The 27,349-nt window shown below is 56.3% G+C and overlaps 1 protein-coding gene across 6 annotated transcripts in view; it reads left to right on the top strand.

The window, feature by feature from the left end:
• The window catches only part of HDAC7 (histone deacetylase 7), a 95,332-nt gene that overhangs the window by 32,966 nt on the left and 35,017 nt on the right, over nt 1-27,349 (top strand). For 2 of the 6 annotated variants that reach the window (XM_075075956.1, XM_075075955.1), the window contains exon 1: nt 14,731-15,172. The exons of 2 other annotated variants lie outside the window; for them this stretch is intronic. In XM_075075956.1, coding sequence (XP_074932057.1) covers nt 15,070-15,172 — 103 coding nt within the window. In that variant the 5' untranslated portion in view covers nt 14,731-15,069. Of the gene's footprint in view, nt 1-6,225; nt 6,365-14,730; nt 15,173-17,917; nt 17,940-27,349 lie in introns of those variants that run through there. 2 more of the 6 variants (XM_075075959.1, XM_075075961.1) reach the window with 2 other exon arrangements.

The following is a 27,349-nucleotide window of genomic DNA, read 5'->3' as shown; positions in this document are numbered from 1 at the left end:
GGGCTGTCCCTGAGGCTGCGGGTCCCTCCTGCAGCTCTGTGCGGTCCCCTCTTATGGTCACTCAGCCCTTGTTTTGCTCAGGTAATTACGGAGCCAGAAGGATGCAGTCGGTCCCGGTGGGGAATGCTGGCTGCTGTGCCCCTAATTTTACCAGGTTCTTCCCTGTCATCAGCAGGACCCCCACGCTTGAACACAGCCCTCCCAACGCCGGCAACAGCAGGTGTTCGCCCGGTCGCCACCGTGGAGATACCGGGGAGCTTGCTGTTCCCAGGGCTCCAGTTAGGAGAGCCCCGTGCCAGAAGCAGCTGGCTGCAGCCCAGGTTCCCAGCACGGCTCCATAAACTGGGGCGGGCCGGGGAGCTGAGCGCGCGTCAGAGGACGCTCTCCTCCGGGGAGCATCGCTCTCGTCTGATCGAAACCGCAGTCACTCCTCACCTGCCGCAGCCACCACCTACGTGGCGTCTTGCTCTTGCAGACGTTCCCGCTTGCAGCGGGCAGGGAGGCCACAGGCAGCGGGCACGGGCAGGGGAGCGAGGCGGCCCTCAGCTTGGGCGGGCAGGAGGCGGCTGCTGGGGGTCCCCGAGATGCCCCTGGATGGGGGATGGAGGCCAGGAGAGCCGCCGAGAATAGGGCTGCCCGTGCCACCATGCCAACCATGCCCATCCTCATGGCTCCTGCCATTCTGGGGGGCCAGGAGCACAACCCCAGCTTGCAGGCTGTCCCCAGCCCTGGGCACATTCCCAGCTTTATCCTCGCCTTTTCCTGCTTGCTCTGCCTTGCTGCAGGACTGAGGTGTGATGGGTGGGAGCTAGAGAAGTACATCCAGCTGCTCAGCAAAGACCTCGGCTGGGATGTGCCACCATTGCCCACCCTCCCTCCCCCTCCCAGGCAGACCAAGACCTTCTTCTGGCTCTCCTCCAGCTCCGAGCATCGGGGCCGAGCCTGCGTGGGGGTGCTGCGGGAACCCTCCCCGCTTGCTGCGAGCTGGCTCGAACGCGGGGAGCCTGAGTGAGCCTGGGCAGCCTTGAGCATCTTTGTCTCCTTCACCGGCAGTCTGAGGGTTGCACAACGCGCGGGGGTGAAGCGCATTCATCTCCACTGATCAAAATAGCACGTTTCTTTCACAACCGGCAGTGGGTTCTGCACATGTACCCCTGCCCGGCCGCAGCAGAGCCCCAGCCTTGCTGGCGACGGTCTCTAAGGGAGGAGAGACTCAAGAAAGGGAAGCGGTGCCTTGCTTTCCAGGCTAAAAATACTGGCTGCGCTTCCAAAATAATCTTGGTTGAATGATCTCATTCGACCCCAGGCTCCATGGCTGATTCAATTCCCCAATAACTTCAGCCTGAGCTTTGGCCATCTGGATGGAGGAAGGTCTCAGTGGGATCTCTTTGCCGTTGGAGGTGAGTTTTACTCTTCGTGTGCAGGTAATTCCTGAAAGGGGATGTAGCGGGAGAAGCCGGGGTGCCGCTTCTTTTTTGAAGTGTGAACATGAAAATATTCACAGATTTCAAAGCTGAACACAAAGACCAGAAATACTCTGGTTTTCCAGCCCACCCTGAATCTGACCTTTTATCTGAGCTATTACTTTGGAAGAGAAAAACACCAGCTTCCTCCAGGATGCCCCGGGGTAGATTCCCATGGGTTATACCGGCATGGGGAGCTATCTGCAGGAATGATGGGGCTGGCTGGGCTCAGGAGGAGCGACCCCCAGCTTGCCCTTCCCAGCGCGTTTGAGCCTTTTTGAAGGATGAATTTAGGGGAATTTAGAGCACTGAACAGGGGAAAGAGCTAGATGGGGAGGATGAAGCCCTTTTTCCTGCTGCTGACCAACATAAACCACTGAGAACACTCCCCACCAGTTGCACCTTTGGTTGGTTTCACTGAGTAATATGTAAATTTATGCAGAGTGGGGCCTGCTGGGGCTTACATTGTGAAGTTATTGACCGTTCTCAGAATCAGCTGTTAGTCATAAAAACATTGCCATGGCAATTTCGGTGTTGTTGGGGCCCTGGGAGCACATCAACATCCTCATGAGGCTGCCCGAGGCCCTGGGATGCCTGTGGGTCCGCGTGGTGCTCGCCAGCGGGGCCGAGGCAGCTCACCTACCCCATATTCCTGGTTTCCCATTGCTCGTGCAGCCGGAAAGGCTTTACGCCTCATTGTGTCCCTCTCGGCACCGCTTTGCTTTGCAGAGTGATCCCAAAGCACCGCTCAGGCCGGCGCACACACGGACCCCCGTCCCGGTGGGGTTCTGAGCCTCCAGCAGCCCCCAGCCACGTGCTGGCTCCTTCGCCAGCCTGGGAAATCACCAACGCTTTGGCAGCTCACGACATCAAGGATATCGATGTTCCTTCCCCTGCCGGCTGGCTTCCTCCACTGACACCGACGCTGAGGTTTCCCCCTTGCCTCCCCTGGGTTCAGTCTGGGATTCATTTGCAACTACCTTAAATGTCTAGCACTTCTGTTCTGGTGTTATTTTGCAAATCAGAGAGGCATTAAGTGTAACCTCCGTAATTATGAGTTAGTAAAAAAGCCTTTGTCCCTCCCTCTGTCTTTGCTACGGAGTGAACCTCTGTGAGGCGCCGTTTGAGGGTCACGCATGGTCCCAGAGGAGCTTTTGCCAAGCATTTCCAAGATGAGACTGGGGATCAATAAGGTTTTGAGAGTTTGGAAATGAAAGGGAAGGCAAGGCTGAGCCAGAAGAAAACTGGCTTAAATGAAAGGGAAAGAGAAAGCCCCAAAGGTGAGCGGCTGCAGCTTCAGAGAGGGCCAAAAATAACCGCTTGGTAAGTGGGGCTTACAACTGTGTGCCAGCCTGTGTGCAGGCATGCATGCTTGATATGTAACTTCCCATATTCTGGTCTGGTATCGTAAGAGTGAGCAAAATAGCTCAGCAAAAACACAGCCACTACCCACCCGTGTTTCGGTGTTTATCTCACCGCATCTGCACCGATTGACCTCCGGAGATGCCGGGTGCCGCAGCTGAGCGGCGGCTCCTCCAGGCCTCCTTGCTCTGGGATGAGGCAGGGCTTTGCTCTGCATCTGAAGTGATTTCTTCTTTGGAAAAAAGAAGTGTAATTCAGTGGTCAGAGAATCCCCCACGCTTTGGATTTCCTGGAAATGCAGCTGTCCTCTCGCAGAGGAGCTGTGGCCAAATAAGCGCCGTCGCAGGCAGCTCACCCCGCGGTCAATAAGGAAATCTCGGGTGGTATCACTCAGCCTTTGAACAAGATTTGAAGCCCCCTCAGCGTCACCTCCTTCGCTCTGAATTGGGCTCATTTTCTTTCCTGGAGGTGCTAGGTCCCCACCGTGTGCTGCGTGGGGATGCTCCCGCTGTCCTGCCCTCAGCTCCTCCCTTCCTGTGCTGGTTTTGGCTGGGAAAGAGTTAATTTTCTCCACTGGAGCTGCAACGGGACCTGCCCCGTCCCGGCCCTGATCCCCGCTCGGGAGGGCCCGTGGGTGAGCTCCCACAGCGGGGTGACGGGAGAGCGCCAAGAGCAGAGCAAGTCACTGGGAAATGCAGGGGAAAGGTGTGTCTTAAACCTGCAATTTCATGTAATTTAGGAGTTTTACTCGGGGCTATGCGGAAGCGCCTATCTCCAATTAGGTTTGCAGAGCTCTCCTCGGGTTAGGGCCTTCTGCCAGCGTGTTTGCTGCCCCTTTTCTCAGCAGTTTGGTGGCTTGGACATTCACTCAGGATGGAGGGACTCAGGGTCCAGTTTGGCTTCTAGTGACAAAGATTTGAACCCTACTCCTGCTTGCCCTGGGTCTTTCCAAGCACGCGGCTGAGGGACTGCTGGAACGAGCTAGTCGCCGTCTCTCCTGTTGGAGCAGGTCAGCTCTGTATAATACCATATTTATCAGGTATGAGACGATGTGGCTCCCTCCTCCTGGAGACGAGGGGGCACCTGGGGGCTCCCATGGGTGAGCGACCTGGGTTTGGGTCTTGCTCTGATGGTTACCGCATTTGCAGTGCAGCTGCTGAGACGGTCAGGGTCGAGAGCGAGGGGGCTACAAGGAGAAGTGGGGGGAGCCGCTCTGTTTTAGGGTGGGGAAGAGGGGAGGAAGGAGAGGTCTAACCACAGCCTACCACAACCTGAGGGCAAGCACGAGACAGCAGAGTCAGCCTATTCCCAGTGGTGCCACCCACACGACAAAAGGCAACTGGGACAGTTTGTGGTTTGCTGGTACAGGCTGGACAAGCGGAGATGTTCTGCAGAGAGGTGGAAGGCCTCTATCCTTGGAGATGACCAGCCTGAGCGAGGCAGGGCCACGAGCACCGTGCTGGGGAGGGTGGTGCTCCGAGGAGGAGGCCGGACCGGAGCCTCTGGAGACCCCTTCCCACCGGCACTGCAACCCCCGAGACATCGGCCTGTCCCAGGGTGGCTGTAGGATCGGCGTTTTAAAAAGAAAACTCACCCAGTCCCAATGGGATGTAGAGATTGGAGGTACTGAAGCCTGACCAGAGTGTCAAAAACCCGGAAGGCTACACGCTGGGTGTTTGAAAGACAACCTAAATATTCATGTGGATTTTGAAGCACCTGAAAATACCTCTCTGAAAAGGAATGTTTGGCTCAGCTTCAATTAAAGAGCTGCTACACTCCTTAAATTTAAGACTGTGATCCGCATAATATTCTGGATTAATAGTATTTAATTTTCAAAGAGAATACACTTAAGAGTAATATAAATAGCAGTAGAAAGGCTGGCAAGCTTCACGGCTCCTTCCTGCTTGCACATCCCGTATCTTTCTGGAGCCACCCTTATTTTTACCAGCCAGATGCATCAAATCCAAATGATGCGGCCACTTGAAAGGACTTGTCGTTGGTGACCGAGTCCCAAGGGAACGGGCAGGAAACGGCACCAATCTGCCAGAGACAGACCTGTGCTTTCGGCTTTGCGTCCTCCGTGCTGCCGTACAGCTCTCGCTGCGGACCGTGCTGGATTTCAGATTTTGTAAGGAAATCCAGGGCAGAGCAATGTTTCCCAAAACTTAATTCATAAGTCTGGGCTCAGGGTCCAGCTGCAAGAGATTTTAAATGCGCAATTCCTAGCTTTTCCTCGCTAAATGTCTGTGAATCATACCCGACTCTCTCTAGCAACGAGACGCGTCCTGCCCGAGCCGGCAGCCTCGGGAAGCAAGATAAAAAGCTGCAGTAATGGCAGAACTTCTTACCGAAGAGCTCTTGCTGCAAGAGGCGAGTTTCTTAAGTTCCTGCATGTAACATTTTCTGTATCTGGGATTTATAAGCCGTGGCAAAGCTTCTGTTGCGGCTCACTGACCTCAGTGGGATCGGTTCGGTAGGACCAAGCACGGTATGGTCGGTGGGGAGGAGCCGTTGAACCCTGCGGAGGTTCAATTCAGCCAGCACCCTACCGTGCGACTCTCTGATGATGTTAAAAAAAAAAAGAGAGAGATGCTAAGGCAGAACCGAAATAGCCTCCATTTGAAGCAAGCACTTAAACCGAGGATGGCATCACGTGCCCAAGCAAAACACAGCTCGGAGCCACCCTCCCGAGGCAGCCGCCCCAGCAGTTCCAGCCGCCACCTGCAAACGCTTTTAGGCGTTCTGGCGGCGGGTTTTCCATCCCGCTGAGCTCTCGCCGGGGCCCAGCGCGGCCCTTCCTTCTGCTACAGACGAGGCTTTTCCCCCCGCCCCGCCGCCCGCTCGCTGCGCGCCCCCGAGGGTTGCGGGTGCCGCGTGGCCCGGGGAGCGCGCCGCGGCCGGGCACCACGGCGCATCCCGCCGCACCGGGGTCTGCGTGCGTGGCAGGTGCTTTTCCAGCCCTAGGGGGGACCCGCCTTTGCACACCCGCAGGGTGCGGGGGGCGGCTCAGGGAGCCCCGTTTTGGCACCCGAATCCCGGTTCCGCCCAGACGCGCAGGATCCCCGGCTCGGTCCGAGTGCTTGAACCGCCCCCCCCCCCCTCCACACACACGTCCCCGGCCGGTCCCGGTGCCCGCGCCCCGCGTCGCCCCACGCGTGCACCCCGGTTCCCAGCTGTGTTCCGGCCCCGGTTCGGCCCGGCCCGGCCCGGCCAAGCCCAGCCCGGGGGGCGGTGGCGGCGGCGCCATTGGCCGGGCCCGGCGGGGCGGTGCGGCCCGCAGACAACGCGCCGTGGGCCGGGCCGGGCCCGGCCGCTCCTCCCCGCCCGGTTCCGGTGCGGCGGCGGCGGCGGCGGCGCAGGTGGAGCCGAGCCGCTGAGGGGAGCCCCGCGCCCCGCCGCCCAGCGCGGCCCGGCCGGGGGCCGCCCCCGCTCCGCCGCCCTCGCTCCGCCGCCGCCGCCCTCGCCCGCCGCGGACGCGCCGGCCTCGCCTTTGTCCCCGCCTGGCTCCGCCGCCGGCCTCAGCCCGGCCCCCGCCCGAGGTAGGCACCGGGACGTTTCCGCCGCGGCCTGGGGCGGGCGCGGCTCAGTCACCCCCGGAGGGGGCGTCGGAGGGGCCTTTCCCGGGTCGGGCCCCCCATTCCTGCGGCGGTGTCAGAGGCCTCCCCCCAGGCCGGGTCCCCCATCCCCCGGGAGGGTGTCGGAGGCCTACCCCCGGGCCGGGTCCCCCATCCCCATGAAGGGGGTGTCGGAGGCCTCCCCCGGGCCGGGTCCCCCATCCCCCGGGAGGGTGTCGGAGGCCTCCCCCAGGCTGAGCCCCCATCCCCGTGCAGGGGGTGTTAGAGGCCTCCCCCTGGGCCGGGTCCCGCGTCCCCATGCAGGAGGGGACTCCCCTGGGCCAGGCCTGGCCCCATTTCCCCCCATATTCCCAGGGGGAGATGCCTTCCCCCTGTCAGGGGCAGCCCCAGCCGAGCCCCCTGAAGGGCTCTGCTTGCCCCCCCTTCCCAGGCCTTGCACCCCCCCTGCTCCCCAAAGCCCCTGGGGCTGGCAGGCCCCTGTGAAGGGGTGCCCTGTGCTGCACTGGGATGGAGGAGCCCCCTCCACAGCAGGGAGCCGGCTGGTCCAGAGCAGGAGGGTCTCGATCGCTCCTGGGGGCGTTGGAGCCCCGCGGCACCCGCTTGGGCTGGGCTGGGGCTGCTGGTGCACCCCGTATCGACGGAGAGTCGCTGGCTGTGCTTTCGCCCCGATACTGCGTGCATGGCGTGCCCGGCTGCGGGCCAGGGAGCGTCCGACAGCCCAGCGCGCTGGCGGCCCTGGCCGCAGCGGAGACCATGGGCTGGTGCTGGTGCCTGCGGAAGCATCAGGTGACGGTGGCTTCGGGAGCAGCTGATCCACCCCGGGAGGTGATGGTGTCCCATGTGAATGTGTGCGTGTGGCTGCGGGTGTAAGCCTAGATAAGGTGCCGGAGCTGAGGGAGAGACTTCAGGCTCATGAGTCCCCGACTCATTGGGTCGAACGAGGTCCGCAGACCTGTGGCTGCCTTCGAGAGTGGGTGTTTAGCTGTGGTAAACCCGAGCCTGGTGTTTGCTGGAACGTTTTTATTCTGATCCTGTTGCCTTTCCCTTCTGAAGGCCAGCTGGCGCTTGCAGGAATCGAGGCTTTGAGGGCAGAGGAGTGATGGCATTGGGCTGCATCCTCCTTGGGTTGATTTACTGAAGTGGCATCTCCCCTTTCTCATTAAATCCGTTGTTTGAGAAAGGATGTGAGCAGCTGCGCTGGGAAAAGAGCTGTTGATACCCTGAGTAGCCCGGATGTGTCTGGAGACTGAGCGTATGAGCCAATGCAGCCCACAGGTCTGTGACTCGTCCAAAATTTGCCCTTTGCTGGCAATCCCCAGGCTCCCAAAAAGCAGATCTTCCCACACCTTTTTCCATGGTAAAGGTATTATCCAGGGTTTGGGCATGTTACGAGGCTCTGCTGAGTAATGGGACGTCGGGAGGCTCCTGCAGAGGCGGTGTTGAGATGTGCGCCCGGGCTAGGCTTGGCTCAGGGCGGCTGTGCAGGAGGGACGAGGTGTCGCGTGTCGTGGGAGAGGAGGGGAAGCGGATGGCCTGAGGATTTGGACTGTGCAGTAGCTTTTGCCCAACTGGATGATCTGTAAGTGGTTTCTGCCCTGTGTTTGTTCTAGCAGATGGTCAAAGCAGCAAGGATGGGGAGGGTGGGGAGGGTGGGGAGGGTGGGCCCCACTCTCTTTGGGTCCGGATGCGATACCTCTGACCAGATGTTTGCAGAGCATTTGCAGCCTGGAAATCACAGGCTTTCTCAGGAGATCTCCAGTGCTTCCTGGTTTGCAGTGAGGATCGGAGGATTTCAGCACTTCCTACTCAGCTGCCGGAGGCAAGCAGGAAGTGGGAGCATGAAAATGGCAGCAAAAGTGCTTGCAGCGAGGCTGGAAGCTCAGCAGGCGTAAGCACATGGGATGATGATGAGGTTAGACCTGTCCTGAACAGTGTCCTGAACCCTTTGGACGTGTCATTTGGGAAGGGGCAAGTCACAATGCTAGGGCCAGCCTTTGCAGGCACTTATCTCGTCCTGGGACAGCAGGAAGGCGGAGGTGCTGCGTGAGTGCATGTGAGTGCGTCTTTTCCTGTAGTTTATTAAACAGCTTTGTCGCATCCTGCTGGGCCTGGGACGGGAACCACCCCAGGGCAGGGAGAGGCTTGTGCTTTGGGTTTGTGCTGGGTGCTGTCCAGTGCAGCTCTGATCTGGCATTTCAATGCGACGCAGTGTTATATCTGGGCTAGCAAAGGGATGAACTTCGCGCCCTCGTGAGATTGTGGGTCTGGGTTTGTGCTGTGCCTCTGGCAGAGGTGGGGGATTCAGGCCTGTGGTGGCCGGAGCATGTGTGTCGTGGCTCTGGCCCTGCTTTCTGTGTTCGCACTTCACTGGGCTGGGGATTGGGGTAAAGACCTGGGTTGTATCTGGTCTGGGGAAGGGAGGCTGGTTGCTTAAAGTCTTTTGTGGCAGGTGATTCTAGGGATGTGAGTGGCCGCACCGATGGCTTTGGGATACGTGGCTTAAGCCAAACAGCTCTCCCACCGTGGGGCACTGCGATAGGAACAGCTCTTGGGAACCTCTAAGCCAGTGCTACAAAACCCTAACCATTTAGAAACTGTTGAAAGAAAAATGAGGCTTGAAAATGTCAGTACTAAGGAGACATCGTGTATTTGGAGTCTGTGGCTCAGATTTTCAGGCTTTTTCCTGTTCCAATAGTGGGATGCAATGGTATATGTGCTTTTTAAGATAGTCTGGGAGATCCTGCAATCATGTATTTAACACCTGGGACCTTGGGGAGGGGAAAACAGAGACAAGTGTGTTGGCAGCGCTCCGAAACAAGGCAGCTCCTTCTGCCCCATTGCCTGACTCTCGCAGTGGAGGTGTGCGAATCTCCTCTTCAATCTCTGGTTCAGACATCAAGACCTTAGTTTTTCTGATCTGATTTATTACCTTTTGATCTCCATCCAGCCCCATAGCTGCTTTCTGCTACAGCGGGACGGGACAGCACAGGATGGGTAGGTGAGTCAGTCCTGCGAGCTGCTGAGTCCTTCCCGACGTCTGTGTCTCATTACCTCGCAATGCTCCCTGAAGGCAGGAATGCATCCTTCCCCGGTTCAGGCTCTGCCGGCTTCCTATTAACAGCCTCTTTGCTGACTTTTGTGCTGTTGGTAAGATGGGGGAGATGACAGGCGGCCAGAGAAGCGTGTCCTGGCCTTGCTGAGTTTGAACAGTCTGGCTGCAGCTGGGTGGGCTTGTGTCAGACTTGAGCGGCCCTCTGTGACCGAGGCTTTGTGAGCCCCGCACGGTTCAGCTCCTGGCTGGCATGGCCGGTCTCTCGTTTGCTGTTCTGACTGCCCTAAAAATACTGCAGAAACCCCTGCTGCTTGCAGCCTAGCAGTCTTGCTGAATGCCTGTAATGTTTTCCTGCCTTTGTTGATGCCTAACCTATGTGGTTTGTTTCTGGTCGCCCCGCTCCCACCTCTTTGGACGTGTACGGGCTGCTCTGCTGAATTGCCTTCCCCGAAGAGCAGGGCTGGGCCTGCACTGTGTCAGGTCACTCAAGAAAGGTCTGAATTGGGACATTTGCTTATGATGTGATGGTGCCGTGAAGCTTTCAAGGGGGTCTACACAGTTCAGGAGGCACGTAGGGGCCGGTGGTGTGTGGTGTGAGTTGCTAATGCTGTTAACATTAACTTGGGTCTCGTTAAGCTGAGCCGAGGAAGTTGAGGAGAGCAGCGCTGTCCTGCAGAATGTAGGCAAAGGATTTGTTTTCTTTCTCTGCCTTGGAGAGCTCCTTCTTCCCTTGAAACTGTCTTCCCAATATAGCAGCAGTTGCTAACACTGAATGAATGCGTGCTGAATTTAGGCAGCTCTGAGGCTGCCGTGTGTTGTGCAGGATTCAGTCGTTTGAGCTTAGCCAGAGCAAGCGAAGCTGGTATGCTTGGGTGGCATTGTCCCAGTTGCCAAACTATAAATAGCAAACAGAACCCAAGCGCTTGTTGAACTGACTTTGGAAATTTCCCAGACTCACCTTGGGGGAGGAATTCGTGCCAAGACACATCAGCCCTTGGCACAGCAGGGCTGAAGGCGGTGAATGCTCAGGATGATGCAGAAGTACCCGTAAGCGAGTCGATGAGGTGGCAGAGCTGGTACGAGTGCCGTATGTCCGTGTCACTGCGGTCCCTGTTGGGCAATGTCTGAGGGTGCTGAGGAAAGAGCCTTGAGTCAGTGCCATGCTGTCACCCAGAGAGGTCTTCAGCAGGGAGGGAGTGTCCTAAAGTGAGGGTCTCCATGGAGGTCCTGAGCCCGAGGACGGGCTGGAGCCAGATAGCGGCTATCTGTTAGGCTTCAACACCTTAGCATATCCATCACGTGTATCTGTTCACCTTCCCTCATCCTAAAAGTTTAGTCCGTCCATGTTCAAGGCTAAACGTGGTGGATGGTGCTCTCAGTGTGTCAGTGCTGTTGTCAACGCAAGAATTACGAAGGCGTCTCCCGAGGCTGGAGTCCTGCTCGGTGGCTGGCTTGCCTTTTGCACCACAGCACAGTAACGAACCGCCCCGCTCGCTCACAGGCAGATACGTTAGGCCTCGTCCCGTGAGGTGTTTGTCTTCAGGAGCAGGAACGCATGCCAGCAGGAGAATTAGCTCTTCCACAGGATTGCGTTGCACAGTTGGATCAAAATACTGCTCACATCAGTGCAAAACAAACACTGCTGCTGGTCTGGCACGCGGTCATGCTCACCCCGTGGCCTCTCTGCCGCAGTAAATGACAGCGTGCGCTTCAGGGGGACGGAGGCTCCGCACCGGGAAGGTGGGTGCGAAGGGGAGGGAACAGGAGGATGGAGACGCAGGAGCTGGTAAAAAGAGCTGAAAACTGGGAGTATCCTGTGCTGGCTTCCACAAGAGACCTATTTCTCTTGAAGGAGAACTATTTACTTGTGCAGGATGTCCCCCTCAGCGGTGCCTGCCCGGAGCATCCTCCCAGCGTCTACCCGGTGAGTGGGACAGGAGCGGCAGCCGCTGCTGCCCATACGTGGCTCCCAGCTTTTGGCACTGCTAAGCCGATCGCTCTTCTGGGCTGTTTGTGCATCGCGGTGTGTAACTTAGGGTCGGAAAAGCTCTACTGGTTTACTGTAGCTATCCTAAAGTAATACCTCAAAACCAAGACCCAAACTTTTGTTTATTTTAGAAATGCCTCGATGTTATAAGGCATGAAATAAGCAGGTAGGGCTTCCCAGTGCAGCTGGGCTTCTTGACAAGGTTGCCTATGCCTGTACTGATTCACTGGGTCACGTTAGGTGATCCTGGACTTTTCATCCATCTGCTCTCCCACCGTCCTCTCCTACTTTGCCTCTTTTATTCCCTTCTTCACCTTCCCTTGTACTCGAGTACCCCCAGTTCTCCTGCAGCTCCCCCTCCACACGGAGCGTGGTAGCCGCTTATAGAAATAAAATAGGAAGGTGTCCTGATCCGGTTTGTGTTCCAGTTGTAGCTGGAAGGATATCAGCCTGTCGCTTGGGTCATCTGCTTCTCCGAAAGAGCGGCGTGTCCGAGGAGCCTCTGGAGCATCCCGCGGTCCTGCAAGTGCTTTGGAGTTCAGCTCCACGGAGGGTGGAAGCAGGCATGGCGGCAGCCTCCGGGGAGGAGTGGACTCCCTGATGCTGCAGGAAGGAGTCGGGCCGTGGTGCTGGGAGCGGTTGGCGGAGGGCGGGGGGAAATGTTCTTGAGCCCTCACAGGAGGAGAATCTCTTACGCAAGTGTTGGTGCTGAGGCAGCTTTTTCAAAAGCCGCTGTTGCGTAAGAGCGAAGCCTTGGGCAGCACAGAAAATGTGGAGAACGTCACTTCCGAGCCATCGCTGAAGACAAAGCGAGGATTGCTCTCTGAATTTCTTCCTTTATGCGTATCCTAAACTTCAAGGCTCATGTAAATTCTCCAGGTTTGCTCAGGGCTTGATACACTTATGTTGCAGAGGATATGTTTCCATACATAGCCTGGGGGTGCAACTACCAAGTGAAAACAGTCTCTTCTGTTCCTGCCATAGACTATTCTCTTGATGTAGCTGCCTTCAGCAACACTTACGAGGCCAGTGAAAGTGCCTGCTTTCCAGTATTATCTTCTGGTGGCTGTAGGGTGGGAACATTCACAGCACAGAGGCTGTCTCTGCCTCTCTGGGAGGTGGGAGTGTGTCCCTGCTCCCTCCCTCCCCTTCGCTGCCCAGAGCAGAGGAAAAGCACCGTTCTCCCACTTCCCTTGCCTTGCTTAGTCCCAGCTTTTGCTGTGTCCTTTTTGCCAGCTGTGTGGGCTCACCCTTGGTCCTCTGGCCCCTCTGCCCTTGTCCCAGGGCTGAGGCAGGGCTGGCATACGGGTCCTTGCTGTCCCAGGGATGCCAAGGATGGAGGGCTGACTGTTTCTGCGGATGCTACTCCTCCTGGATGCAGGAGCCTCTGCTTCGTCTTCTGGCTTCTGCAATGCTCAGGATCATGCCTGCCTCCTTGTTCTCCTTCTTCCAAGACTGCACCAACACGTCGCTGCAGCGGTAGAGGGGTCCCCAAGCGAGGATGTGGAGGTGCTGGTGGGCAGACTTGCCGTACAGTCCGTACACGTTGAAAATTGCTTCCACAGAGACCAAGCCTGCGAGTGGATGCAGTTCTCCGCGGCTCAGGGATGCATCAAAGCCTGATGAAACTACCGGGTACTCCTCATCTACCTGTTGTCAGCCTCTTTCGTGGCCTTGCTGCTCCCCTCTGCTCTGGGGCTGAGACAGGCTGGACCCTCCCTGCCTTTGCTGGTGGCACTTCAATCCCTGCAGAACAGAGCTGCTGCCAGCAGGAGGTGGCCATGTCCCAGAAGAGGGGTTCCCCACGCTGGGGGATGGTCCCTGCCGCAGTGCCAGGGTGGCTGGGTTTTCTGTGGGTCCCTGCAGCCACGTGGCTGTCACCTGCTGGCGTGGGGCGGGCAGAGAGGGCAGCAGCACTGGCTCATGCCGCTGTAATAATTGAACTGCAGCGTTAAGCAAATCTGCGGCCGGTGATCTTTATTCAGAGCGCTCAGCCTCTTTGAAACAGTGGTTTAATACAGGCGGTTTGACAGAGGCCTTAATAAGCATTTGCTGTCTGGATGACAACTGGAATTGGAGGTGCCGTGTTCCCTCAGATGCCCAGTGTAAGTTTTGGAGGATGTTTTTATAACAGACGGAGCTGGTGGGTGTGGGGAATTCAGTTATGTAGCACTGAAGACTGTCAGTCCCTGCTTATGACTTACTCCTGTCTGAAAAATGGTAGAAAATATATTTTTAGGTTTTGAGTAAGCTGGCAGAATGTACTGGCATCGCGAGTATTCAGACGCACATGCTGACCGGGCGCTGTGAGCTAGCAGAGAGCTGCTGCAGGGACCGGTCTCAGGTGGCAAGTTTGATTTCCAGAAACCGTAGCTTGTATGTTTGTTTTCCCAGTATCTAAGGATTGAAATGAAATACGCTCTGAGTATTGCCATTTAAATTTCCCTACATTAGCCTTAAAGTTGGTTGCTAACCGAGACCAGATCTTTCCTAAACACATCTGGCGACTGCGTACGATCGCAACCCTTTCTTCTAAGGGTGTGCTTTGCTGAAGGGCTGCAAGGGTCCGCTTGAGGTTAGAAAGCAAAGACAAGGTTTGGGGTTTGTGGGTGCTCTGTCCAGTTGCTTTGGTCACGTCAGCTCCCTTTGAGGCTCGGCTCGGCTGGCTGCGAGCGCCTGGTCAGGATCTCTGGCAGCCCTGCTTCACCCAGGTGCCTGGGCAGGCTGAACCTGCGGCAACACGCTCTGCTCGATGTGGGCTGCGCGGCGGCGGTGCGGGCAGCACAGCAGGCGGTTTGCTGGGGTTTTGCCGAATCCCAGGCGGGGAGGAGCAATAGCCACACTGGGCTGGTGCCCGTTGGGGTCCAGCTGTGCAGTTCTTGGTGGGCTTGGCCGGTCCCGGGGACGCTCAGGGCACTGTGGGGCTCGTGCTGTGCCAGGGGACGACCCGCTTGGTGTCGTACTGCTGCAAACACAGGCCCCGTGTCTTGGGTTTTGAGGAATGAGCTGGCAAAGCGGTGCGAGATGGCCTCGCGGATTTGCCACAGCGTTTGCTTTGCCTCAAAAGCACACGCAGTGGCTCTACCTTCTGTTACCCAAATCTTTCTTGGTGAGGTGAGAGTTGTTGTGCAGAGTTTCCTCTTTATATCCTCTTATGTCACGCTGCCCCGCCGGCTGAGTGCGCTCAAAATAGCTGCCAATCCCAGTAGGTTTCACTTCAAGGTCTCTATTCTTAGCTTGCTGGTTAGCTGAGCAAGCCGCGTTACTCAGTAGTCATGAGTTCAAGGACCATAGGGTAAAGACTAGCAAACTTATGCCATGCAGGAGTTTTGTTTGCGTTTCATGGCAGCTTCGAAGGGACAGCCTGGGCAGAGCCCTGCCCGGCAGCCTCAGACTTGTGCGCTCAACAAGAAGGCCACACGTATGTGAGCACAAATAAGAGTTGCCGGAGCCGGTACATGCTCCGGAGGCGGCGGACGGCTCAGGAGACGGGATGACTCAGTATATGCGAGTCTGTTAAGTGGCTTATTGCATCTGACCCATGTATGAGCAGCCTTATCAGATGCATCTTACTGCTGCACTGATGACCAGATACGTGCGTGGCAGGAGTGAAGCAGAAGTGAATGTGGGATGCGGAGCGGCGGCTTCCCGGGAGTGGAACTAGCTGGATGTTCTCAGAGTGTCACACCGAGGCTGAAGATATCTGCTGCGCTGGTGATGTTCAGCCCGTCCTGTAAGTGCCTTTCCCATCCCTGGGAGATTTTCTCCTTCCTTGCATGACTCTGAATCCTGACTAGTCAGGTGGGCTGGCTGAAGGTGTACACGGGAGCATCCTTCTGTATGACACGTGGGCCTGAGCTGAAGCTCTAAGCTGCGCCTGGTGGACACAGCCACCGCTGGGGCAGGGCTTTGTGATTCTGATCGCCTGTACGCAGGGTCCCAGCTCGGTGCTGACGTGTGAGCTTTCCACAGCCCTGTTAGCCAAGGGAGAGGAGCAGGTAGCATCAGTCCCAGTTGTACCAGCAAACACACGACAGGCTCATCTGTTACCTGCTCAGCCGTTTCTGGCTGTTTCACTGGGAACTCACCATTTGCCCACCAGCTCTTGCTCAGATGTAATGAAGGTGCTGCCTAGATGGATGCAGAGGGACCCCTCGCTAGTCCTTCAGCAGGACTTAGCTATTTTTGAGAGTGCATTTTGAGAGAGATCTTGTTTTCCAGAGTTTGTTTAAATTCCTTTAGCTTTTCAAACTATTGTTGGAGCTGGCTGATGCCAGCTGTGCTGGGCTTGGATGGTTTCCCACCCAGGAGTGGATCAGGCACAGTGTGCTGGCGTTAGGGCACGGGCAGGAGCAGCATCCTGCACCCGAGGGGTTTATGGCACAGGAGAAACGAGCCCGTCCTGGGGGCGAAAGGTGTCGGCCATGGCTTTCGCTGTGTGCTGCGAGGTGGTTGAGGCTCTGTACGTGGGGTTGCTGGGGAGCGAGTGTTGTGTACCAAGTTTGCATCCTGCCTACGCTGCGGGTAACGGTCACGTGCAGGCGAGGCCTTTGTCCTGTGCCTGACTGCTTTTTTTAAAATTTATTTTTAGGTGCTCTCTGGCTTCCCCTTCCTCCTGCGCTGCGCTGCACTCCCTCTTTCTAACTCCCTCTTCTAGGATTGCTTTTTGAACAATCAGTTCCTCCTTAAACCCATTTTTGCAGGCCTTTGTCTGCGCTTGGGAGCTGGCCCAGTTTAGCATTAGCAGCTGCTGGCTCCTTCTGGGTAAGCGAGAAGAAATAAAGGTTTACACTGAATGAATCATTTGAGCCTTATCTGTCTTTCAAATTCGGGACAGCTGTACAACTGCTGTGTGGAGTCTGCCTGGAGGGCACAGAGGCTCCTCGGTGAGGAACTTCTCCCGCCAGTGGCCTGGGCTTAATGGGTGTTGTGCTGCTGATCCGTGGGCTGCCTCATTGAATTCTGCGTGCCTCTCTGAGCTTTATCCCACACTTGGTTACGAAGCACAGCTCTGGAATAGCTCCCTTTCCTTGAAGCCTTGCTCCACGCCAGCTTTGCTGTAGGCTCCTGCAGAAATGAAGCCTTTGGGATGCTTTGAGTGGTTTGATCGCCGTGTGAAAATGCAGACGCTGGCTGCAGAGCATCGTGGTGGGAGCCGCATCGCGGTGGGACCCGCGGCGTGGATGAGCTTTGAAGGCAGACAGCGCGTGGTTTGTGGGGAGCGAGCTGTTGGCATCCCCTTGGGCTCCCCGCTTAAGCAAAGGGACACGGCGGAGTGTGGGCACGGCAGAGTGTTGACACTGCAGGAACCGCGGTGTGGCTTTGCTGGTTTAAGAGGCAGGATTTGTAGATAAGTAGTGTTAGTTGGTTTAATAACAGAAATGTGGGAGAAGGGAGGGGAGCAGCAGATAAGCCTTGGGCTCGTGCCTAAAAGGTTTTAATCTGACGCTAAGGTGGGGAGTTGCACCAGAGCTAATATTTTGCTGAGATGAACAGGCCAGTTTTTTCTCCCTTTCCCTCCCTCTCCTGCTGTCCCTGTCTTCTGGCACTTGAGATTAGACTTGGTTTATCCTCTTTCTGTGCAGAGAGGCCATGCAGTTAGGCCCTGTCTAACCGTAACGGAGGCCTCGCCAGCAGATGTGCTGTTGTTTAGCGGTTCGGAGGAAGTGCCAGCACACGGTGAGCCTCGCCCACCCTCCTGCAGCCTAGTCCTTCTCCCAGCTTGCATCCTCCGGTCGTCAGAGCTCATCAGAAGAAGCAGCAGGCTTAGACACGTGACGCAGGGGTGGCAAACTCCTCGTAGCTTCTTGCAATTTCCCTTTTTTTTTTTTTTTCTCTCAATTTTTTCAGAGGCTGTGTGCTGCAGAGCCTGCCCATCTCTCGGCACCCTCCGCAGATGCTGGAGGGAGGTTTGGCTCTGCGGCTGGATAAACCATTTGCCTTTGTGATGCTGGGAGCCGTCGTGCTCTTGCAAACTGGAGGCGTTGGTGGAGCTTCCTTCGTGTGTTTGTAACTTGCCTTCCCAGTTTGTCTCATCCCACGCCGAAGGCCCTGCGTTGACACCGAGAAAGGGATGTGGTGGCTTGGTGGCTTCGGTCCCGCCGGGCACTGAGGACGTGTTTGCGAGACGGAAGTCCATCCTTTCTAGAGGGCCAGGCCTTGGAAGGTGAAGATGGCTCTGCCCTTTGCATGGCAGCAGTTGCAAACCTTACTGTTAACTCGATAAGAATCAGGGGATTAAAGCAGACCTTGGCTCCTGAGTGCAAGGGCTCTTGGCACTTTGACTCCTCTAGAGAAGATCTGCAGGCTGGCCTGGCTGCTCAGAGCTGGGCTTGTGGCCCCAGCAGAGCGTACTGAGGTGTACAGAGGATTGTGCATTGTCTGCAAGGTCTCCTCCTGCCCTGGCGGTGACTTCCGTGGGGCTCCCTGGAGCTGGGCTTGCTCTGAAGCTGTTATGGCCAAGGCTCTTGGGGTGCTTGGAAGGTGATTTTAGGACTAAGGTAAGTCCTGGGTGAGGAACCAAACAGGTACTCGTAACAGTGGTGGCAGAATAAGGTGGTGTTGTGGCAGAGGCTGTTTCCTTAGTTCCACGTGAGCTCTTTCCTGCAAAGCCCAATGGATAAACTGCATCGCTTTCTTCTCCAGAGCTTGGCGGCACCCGGCGGTGCTTGTGACCTGGTCTGGGAGCTTGAGTAGAGTGGGGAGATGCAGGGCTGCATATCCTGGGTTGGGAAAAATAACCCAGAGACCCTTTCCACCTCAAATACAGAATTTTGAAGGGGGTCTGCAGGATGCTGGGATGGGACAGCCACACTATGCATGGTGAGCTCGGCTGTTTATTACCTCTGTCTTCGTCTGGTGTGGAGGTGGCACATCAAGCTTGGTCATCTGCAGGAGGGTTTTCTTCCATGCTTTGATTTCCAGCACAGGCGTGAAACTGTGGACGGCCAGACCCAGGGACTCGGTGGGAGAGGGGTCTTGAAAGGGGGGTAGGGAGGCAAACCTCAGCACTACGAACATGAAGACTGGCTCCTGAGATGCAGGGGGGTCTTGCTCTGAGCCCGAAGAGCTGCGGCACAGGGGAGGAGAGCCCAAAAGGTGGCACTGAGCTCGTGGTGCCGGAGAGGGGAAAGCCAGGGTGGGGGGACACAGCAGCATGGATCCTCAGCCAATGCAGTTTCTTTTTAAAACTGAATTTTTTCAGCCTTTCCAAGAGCTTCATATGCATTAAGCTGGCTTGGTGACCTGCCTGTCAGGCCCAGGCTGGGGCAGTTTGGGGCCAAACCCATGGATCCATCGCACGGAGGATTTCTGAGGGATACCCCCAGCTAGCCAGGATGAGCCTGTATCGATTACTGCTTAACTTCAGGTCTCCCTGCCTGTGTCGGGCAGACTCTGAGTGCCCCAGTGCAGGGATAAGCAAAGAGGGCTTGTACAACCCTTACAAATCTGGGGATGGAACCTGCTTTTCTAGTATGACAGACCAGGTCTCAGCCACTCTGCCTTTTTAAAGCAAGTGTACTCAGAGAGGGTTTGGCTTTTCTGCCTATAACTAATTTTTTAGCCATTAGGTAGACGGGGCAAAAGTACCTGCTGGATTTGTCCCGGCAGCTCATTGCAGAGCCGGTGGAGGTTGTGTTGTGACGCCTTGTCTCGTGCAGCGGGTCCGTCCCTGGCTGTGCACCAGCTGCAATGGGTGTGCAGGGATGCTAAATCCCCCCTTCCTCATCAGCTGGGTGCCTCCTCAACGGAGCAGGAATTAGTCACCTGGATTAAATCACAAGCCTTCTCTCTCCTTCCATCTTCAAGGCCCTGCTGTCGTAAACAGCTGCTTACTGGAGTAGGTAAGTGGAGGCAGCGCGGTCCCGCCAAGCCCTCGTGTCCACAAATGACTAAATCCTGCCTGAAAAGTCAAAGTATGAAAACATTATTTTTTGGTTTTGGCTGAGCCTCGTGGATTGCTGGGATCAAGCCATCTTGGCTGCCCGGCGGGATAGCAGAGCCGCTCCTCTGGATGCTGGCTGGGGCTCTGCCCACCTTGCAGCTGGCGGATGAGGGTGGAGGAAGGCTGGTGCGGACGTGTCGGGGAGCAGGCGAGGTCCTGGGGCGCAGGGCAGTGCCTGGGGGATGCCACTGCCCCAACGGTGCTCGGACCAGCCTTACAGCCTGGGATCTGCTAGCAGCGCTCTTGCAAAAATTGTTGTGCCCATTGGCAAAATGTGTTGGCTGGAGCGCGGTGCTGCAGCTGCAAGCCCTCGCAGTTCGTAAATAGCTGTGGGGGCTGGAGAGCCGGGCCGGTGTCTCGTAGAGGAGCTGTCGTGCCAGCCCCTGTGCAAAGGCAGCACCTTGCCTGCGTTTTTTGGCTTTGAAGCTAGCTTTTCTCTTGTGTGCGCTTCCACGGTGGGGGCCTGCATGCAGCTGGGGTTTCTGTGTGCTGCCCTCATTTGCTTGCTGCTCTGGCGGTCCATCTTGGGATAGCGGCTGGTCGTCGCTGGCAGCCCTGCCTGCCTGGAGCTGGGTCAGGAGCCTTGCTGAACCGAGTGGTGGGTCTGTCATTCTGTCGCAGCCTGGCCAGTCAACTCTGCTGTTGGTTTGGAGGGAATAGGTGGATGTGAGGTGGGAGATGCTGTTGTTTAATAGGGCGCTGGTCTGGGAAAGGAGAGCTCGCTCAGAGCTCTGTGCTAAAGACTCTTTGTGCGTTTTGATGTCTGTAATATATGCTGGAGCAGGAGCCTAAGAGGGTGGAGAGGAGTCTGGTAGTAGCCCAGTCTAAGTAGGTGTCCTGGCGCGCTCCTGGGAGTGCAGATCTTGCTGCCTGAAACACCCGACGTGTCTCACTTCTGTGGGACAGGCTGCTGTGAGAGCAGGTGCCTACAGCCTCGGCGGTGCTGCATATGGCATTGCTGAAAGACCCCTGGCTCTGGGCCCTGGCCCAGCAGAGACCACTTCCTTCTCTAAACAGCGCGGCAGCTTGTGGTCTGCTTGATCTGACTGCATCTGTGCTCTGCTTTGGATGTAAGCAGTGATGGACCAGGCAGTGCAGAAGCCGCTGTGCATCCCTGCGTCCTAGGCTCCCATCTCCAGCTACTCAGGCTTTCCCAGGTGTACCCCTCCTCTTCTCCACCCAGAAAAGCCCTTGCAGAACTTGGTTTCCCAGTTGGCCAGTGGAGATAACATGAAATGGAGTTCTGCTCTCCTCCTCCATAAGCTCCGGCCGTTAGAGGTGGAGCGTGGGTCCAGCTGCCTCGGCAAGTGAGACTTGGGACCCACAGGAGCTCGGCATAAGCCTGGCCTCCTGCTGTCTGGTTAGGGCTGTAGGGATAGAGCTGAGGAGCCTATGGTACGGGAGGTGAGAAACTGTGATGGGAGATGAGGCAGGGTGTCAGGGAGGTGGCAGTAGCAAGGGGTCGTCCAACCCCCATCTCCCATAGCAGAGGGAGGTGATGTGGTGTTTGCTCTAACATAACTGACTCGCTCATAGCGTGACCTGATGTGATGCGTAACTGGGGGACGCTCATGGTTTTTCAAACCTCTTTAACTCGGCCGTATTTATAATCAAACTTTGCTTCAAAAGAGGTTGGCAGCCGTGCTCTGGGCTGTCCATTTGCAGCTGGAGAGGACAAGCGTGCCTGTGCGTCACAAGGGCAAGCCTGAAGCTGGCCTCTGCCAGCTGACCAGAGACGGTGGTTTTGCATCCCTTTGCGTCTCCTCTCCCTCGCTTGCTCCGCAGGCGTGGTTTGCAGGGGCTTGGGCAGCAGCCTGTGGGCAGTCTGGGATTGCTGCTGGTGGAGGCAGAGGTAGAACTTGGCTTCAAAGGCTGTATCTGCTCGGTCTGGGTCAAGCAGAGCAGCAGCAGGCCTGTGTTGCTACACTGGACGCTTGTCTGCTCCCAGCGGTTCTTGGTGTCCCTTCCCTGCCCCCACGGAAGAAGCCCCCCTCCAAAGAGCAACCTCCATCACCGCGTGCAGGACCTGACGCTTCTGGAAGACTCTGCAGTGTCTGGATGGAGATAAGGGTTTAAGGCCAAAAATTAGGAGAATTTCCTGCTGCTAGAGATGGAGCCTGGGTAATGCTGATTTAGGGTTTTGACTCCCATCTGCAGCCTCCCCGGGCTCCCAGGGGAAGCTGACCGGATTCCCAGCTTGCTTGGGATCTCCCAGCTCATGCCTACTCACAGCCTCGGGGCCTCACTGGATCTATAGGTGGTTTGTGGATATGGATCCCCAGTTCTCGGTCTGCCTTTCCCGCATTCATGGCAGCGCGATTCCCAGGTACGTGGAGCCGCCGACACGCCGCATCCTCCTGCGGTAGGACAGAGCCTGGCAGCCGAGACACCCCTTCTGCGTGGCCAGGCTCAGTGGTGAGACACTGGTATGCGAGATGTAAACTCAATACCAAAGTTTAGATTACAGCCCTGTGAAAAACATCAGCTCCCCTAAATGGAGCCCAGATGGTGGCGGAAGCTGTGCAATGCATCGAAGCCAAGGGCCGGGAATTGCAGGAACTGTGTGAGCAAAGGGACCAGGGCTGTGGGGGAGGGAGAGGAAGGGAGGTAGGGTTACAGCTCAAGTAGGCTGCGACGCGGGCCATTGGCCTCTGCCGTCTGCATCAAGGGTCAACTCCTAATCCAGGCTGGTTAATCAACCTCGCCCCCTTAAAAACAGCTTCGGATGACAGATGTCTTGAGTTGCATCACTGTAAATGCAGCATTTGCAAAGCTGAGGTTTCCCACAGCCCATGACAGCTGAACTTGCGGGCGTAAGAGGCCGAGGGCTCTTGGGCAAATTAGAGGAGACCGGGTAGATCTGAGGCAATGAATACACAAGCTGTGTTCGCTCGGGAGCTCTGCCAGAAGAGGAATTTCCCAGCTTCCCCATTTCGGCAGGTTCAGAGCCGCTGAGCCCGGGGAGAGGGGCAAGTTGTGCGTGGGGTAACCTGGAGACGGAGCCGTGTTTTGGGTAGGACGAGCACCAATGTGCGCCCCAGCAGCTGGGCGATTGCATGGGTGAGCGCAGGCTTCGGGGAGGCTGACCGTGACTCAATATCCTGGTGTTGAAAAAAGCAAATGTCCCTGGGCACTGCCGAGAATGCTGTCTGGGAGGCCAGGAGCCATCCTTCCCTCCTGCTGTGTTGTGGGAGCCTCTGCCACAGCTTGTTCTGGGTGTTTTGGAAAGTTGTGGAGTGACAGAGGAGCACCAGAGGGACCACAGAGCACGTGTGGTAGGGCTGGACCCCGTGAAGCCAAGCAGTGCCAGCGCATGCAGAGGGGACTGAGGCTCCAAGTGATGCTGCGGTGATGTGAGAGCAAGTTATTCCCTTCTCCGGACAGCTGATGCCCTTGGGCTGCAGCAGGGAGACCACTCTGGGCCCAGACAGGTCCAGTGGTGAGGGCAGGCTTGGCCAAGTTAGATGAATGTTAGAAATGGCTGAGTTAACTGTCTCCTCTGTGAACTAGAGGGCTGGGGTGAGGTGATGAAGAGACGAGGCATTTACATTGAAATGGGGCTCTTCCTGATGTTCTTCTGTCAAGAGGAGTTGTGGGGAGACCCCAAACTTGTCCAGAGGGGATCAGTGCTCCTCCGTTAGGACCCCACCATCCCTCCTTCCTTCCTGCTCTGCCCTTCCCACGTCTCCCTCCCTTTCCTTGTAAGAACTGCTGCATTTTCCAGTATCACCTGCTTGGGCGGTAAAAAGGGGACTGGGGCTGAGCTAGGGAGAGGGCAGGAGGGATGGAGAGGAGCAGGAGCGCTCCTGCGGGCCCCAGCACCACTGCTGGCAGCCAGGGACTGAGGTACCAAGCCGTGGGGCCTGCGGCTAAGCTCACCCACGCGGCATTTGCCCCGGAGGAAGGCCCACATCCCTCGAGATAACAGTGTGTGCAGGAGCAACACACCCCTCCCCTTGGAGATAAGTTTGTGTGCAGACACAGCCCGGAGATAAACACTCAGGAAGGCAAACATCCAATTCGTACACCTGTACGGACATGGAGCACCTGCAAACGCCCGCCGCGTGGCTGTGCCCGTCCTGCTGGGGTGGCAGAGCTGAGCTAGGCGGGTGTTTGGCGCTTGCCAGACCAGCACTGGGCCTGGTTTTGTGCTAGAAAATCACACGTAGGGCTGTGCGCTGCCCCAGAATCTGGAGGTGCTCAGGGAGAGGGACCAGGCGGAGTTTGGTGTCATCTGGGGTTGAGTTGGCTGCAGCTTTCAAAGGTGCTCGGAGCATCTTCCTGCTCAGACCCCAAAGTGCTGTTACACCCCAGGGTTTTGCACGCCTGGAGGATGCTGTCATCTTTAAGCTATGAACTCAGTTTTCCAGTGGCTCTCAGGTAGCCTCCACACGCAACACAGAGCCTTGGAAAGTTCCTTTAACTTGTAAGAAGGGTTTTTGTTAAACTCGTGTCTCAGAGAAGTTGTGAAATTGGCACAAACGAACCCGTTGCAGTGGGAATGCTTTGCGGGGGATTTCGACAGGCGCTTCGGGGACTCTGCTTTTGGGCTCCTGTAAAGGGGGCTGAACCAGTCGTCTGGCCTTCGCTTAGGTTCGGGAGAGAGCGGATCCGCGCAGCTGGCGGAGCTGCCGCTCGCTTCTCAGGAGCAGCATGCGGGCCGGGTTTAACTCCCTGAGTTTCAGGTGTCTGCAATGATGGCATTTACATCTGAGCCCGAGCCACACGTTGCCGCGCTCTGGGCAGGCGGAAGAGCTGCTGGGGCAAACTGCACCGTTTTAGGATGTCCGTGATGGGATTATTGCTGGTGTCTCTGCAGCCAGCTCAGACATCTGCACCGAAACGTCCACTCTGGCAGATGAATCGCAGCTGTAGCTGGTGGATTTGGATCTTACCCTGAAGTCAGGCTCCAGAGTTTTATTTTTCAGGACCGACTGGGAGATAGTTAGGGCACCATCACGTATATCCCGGATGAGGTGTGGGGGGCTGGGGAGTTCTGGTGGTGGCCAGCCCTGCACGTGCTGTCTGCAGACGCCTCCCAGCGTATCCTGCAGAGGCTGTTCCTGCCCCCCCAAGCTTGCCATGCTAATTGTAGGGGCTCGTGAGACATGCTTTCGCACTTTGGTCGCACCATATGGTTACTCTGATTAAAATAAATACCAATAGTGGGTTGTAACCAAGCAGGGGGTGGCGGTTCTGTGTCTTGTCTGTCACCGAGAGAGCTTGCTGCAATGCACCCCCAGTTCTGGGGCGAGCAGCAGCCCGAGGAGCCCTGTACTGACAGGTAGGAGCCTTGCAGAGTTGGGGAGCTAGACGTCAGCTCTGTGCCTCTTGCTCTTGTAAATACTGCAGCTGAATGTTAACCTTCTTCCTTGGCAGGATAAACTAATCTTTAGACTTTGAAGACTCGGAGCACTGCATTGGTCTGTAGCTGCAGGGTGCTCCTGATGTGGATGCGGCCGAGCAGTTAAGATGCTGCAGCTTGTCTCTCCTGGGCGTCCTTTGCCCTCTGTCTCCCTGCGCATGCGGGACTGTTTGTACTTCCTCCTGGTTTTGCTAGTAGAGGTGTATTTGTCACAAATCAACAGCATCCATATCCACGAGCAGGAACCGAGCTGTCAGGAGAGAGGCGATGCTGGGCTGCTCAGGCAGTGCCATGGTGGCTGTGCTCCGAGTCCTTAAAAACAACTGAACGGGGTTGAAGGCTCCACCGAGTCTGTGTTTCCTGAGTGATGCCAAGAAGCATGAAGTAGGAGTAAGGAGACATCATCGCCTCTCTAGCTCATGACTCGAGTGGTCTTAATGCTGTGGCCAGCACTGTACTATCTACTTCAGAAAGGGCAGTGACTCAATGGAAGACTCAAAACTACAAAAATGCAGGACCTGCCTTGCAGGGAGAGATGAGGAGGAGGCTCAGCCTGGTTATCTTGGCAAAGGAGACTCAAAGCATCAGCTCCTTTGGCTGATGGACCAAGACAACGATGTTGGAGGCAGAGGTTAGCTTGCGGTTTCTGTGTTGGCCCTGTCCACCTTACGTGACCGGTCCTAGCAGTGCCACATCTGACCATTTCTTGTGTCAAATCGCAGCAGAAGGCAGTCCCTGGGGAAGCGTCTGGAGTCTGCTCCTTCCCTGGCCAAAGATCTGTAAGTCTCGTTTGCAGCTCCTCTGTCGGTTTTACTGGCTGCCTCTTCTGTTTGTGTTTTGAGGTGTGGATTTGTAACCGTGCTGATGATGAACCCTTGAAAGATCTGTCAAGATCAAGGAACTGGGAGGATTTTTAAAATTTTTTTTTTCTTGGTGGGACCTTGTTGTCAGGGTTGGATGTCTTGTTGGATCTAGCTTACTCATGAGTAACTGTGCTGGTTGGGTGGAGGTTCGCGCTCTCTTCTGCAGGAGCCCAGACTGGATGATAGCCTGTGACGGCGATGGGAACAAGTGATAGCGCTTGGCTGCTTCCCTGCTGGAGAGGTTGGGATGCTGGCACGGAGAGGCCATTTCACACCACGCGGACGTGTCTGGGACAATGTGCCAAGCGAACGAAGAAGGTGGAGGGTGTGTCTGAGGAGAAGCCTGGGAGGGGTGCAGGGTGTAGGATGGGGTGCTGGCACATCTGGAGGTGGGACAGAGAAACTTGCAGAAGGATTTGTGGGCTAGGCCTGGTTTGAGCTTGGGTGTGTGCTGTATCTGCACAAATCTGCATGTCCTCCCTTCTGCCATCTTATCTTCTGGCTCGGTGGGGGAGGCCTCCCAGCAGTGCTGCTTGCCAGAGGAGATCCTTGCAAAACCTCACGGCTTTCCCCCCTGTCCATGCGACTTCCATGTCCATCTCCTCGCAGCAGCTCTTGGCATTCCGGACCCTGGAATGAGAGATGAGGCTTGGCCAGAGCTCACCTGCCCCCCGACCAGTCTGATACCGGTAGCCCGGTTCAGAGGAGAGGTTCCCAGTTACGTGCTGCTGGTTGCTTTCCTGAGGTACTTAGCATTAGCATAGATCTCCTAGTCGGAGAGATAGGGATACCCTGGATAACGATCTCACAGCAGGCTCTGGGATGAGCAATGCTCTGTAAGTGGTATCTCATTACAAAAACTGATGGTTTTATTTTGACAGAATATCTAAATTAACAGCAGAAAAGCTATGACTTCTGTGACTTTGAGGCGAGGCTTTGGTCACGGGTGAATAGTTTCCAGTAGATTTGTGTTTTAGGAAGCCATTTGATGGGCTGTTTTCAAGAGTCTTGACTGAAGAGTGTGCCGAAGTTGCCATGGCTGGAAGGTGGCTGATGCGGGAAGCAGGAGACCTAGGTGAGAGCAGCAAGTGGCACCACACGGCGCGTACGGTCGCGAGCAGGGGGCGGCGGTGGCTTAGCGAGAGGGGGTGTTTGCAGCTCCTCTGTGTCTAGAAGTTCTTATTGCACTAAGAAAAGGGTTAGGAACTTTATGGCAAGGAATAGAAATCACAACCCAAAGGTCTGGCTGGGAGTTGTGGCTTTCACGCAGGAAAAAAGAGCTCTGTGAGGCACAGGCTAAGAAGGGGATTGGATTTGGGGCTGGGGTTGGTGGATTTAAGCCTGGGGCAAGGCAGGAAGGGCTTGGGCAGTTCAGGGCTGTTTTGCTGTTGGATGCACCCGCTCCTGAGTCAGGCTTCAGCTCTGGCATGGCTTTGCTGAAAGAGGAGGCCAAACAGCTGGGAGAGGAGGTGAAGCTGGCAGAAATGAAGCCTGCAGGAGCTGATTTATCTGAGAAGATTAAAATACTTTTTATCTAGCTGAAATCATGGCCTCCATCTAGGCTGCGCTTGCTCGCTGTTAGTTCCAGATCCCTGCCGCTTGCTGTAGGAGCGTCTCCTGCTGCAGCTCGCCAAATCAGGCATTTACCCAGGCATTGCTCCACATCTGTCTGCAGCAGAGACGGGGATCGGTAAAAACAGCCGCGGTACCTCCGGAGCCAGTCCCTCCTTCCCTTTT

Source organism: Phalacrocorax aristotelis, chromosome 26 (genome assembly GCF_949628215.1).
Source record: "Phalacrocorax aristotelis chromosome 26, bGulAri2.1, whole genome shotgun sequence".
Lineage (NCBI taxonomy): Eukaryota > Metazoa > Chordata > Aves > Suliformes > Phalacrocoracidae > Phalacrocorax > Phalacrocorax aristotelis.
Note: the sequence above shows the minus strand (reverse complement) of the source record. Positions and strands in the feature narration are given on the sequence as shown.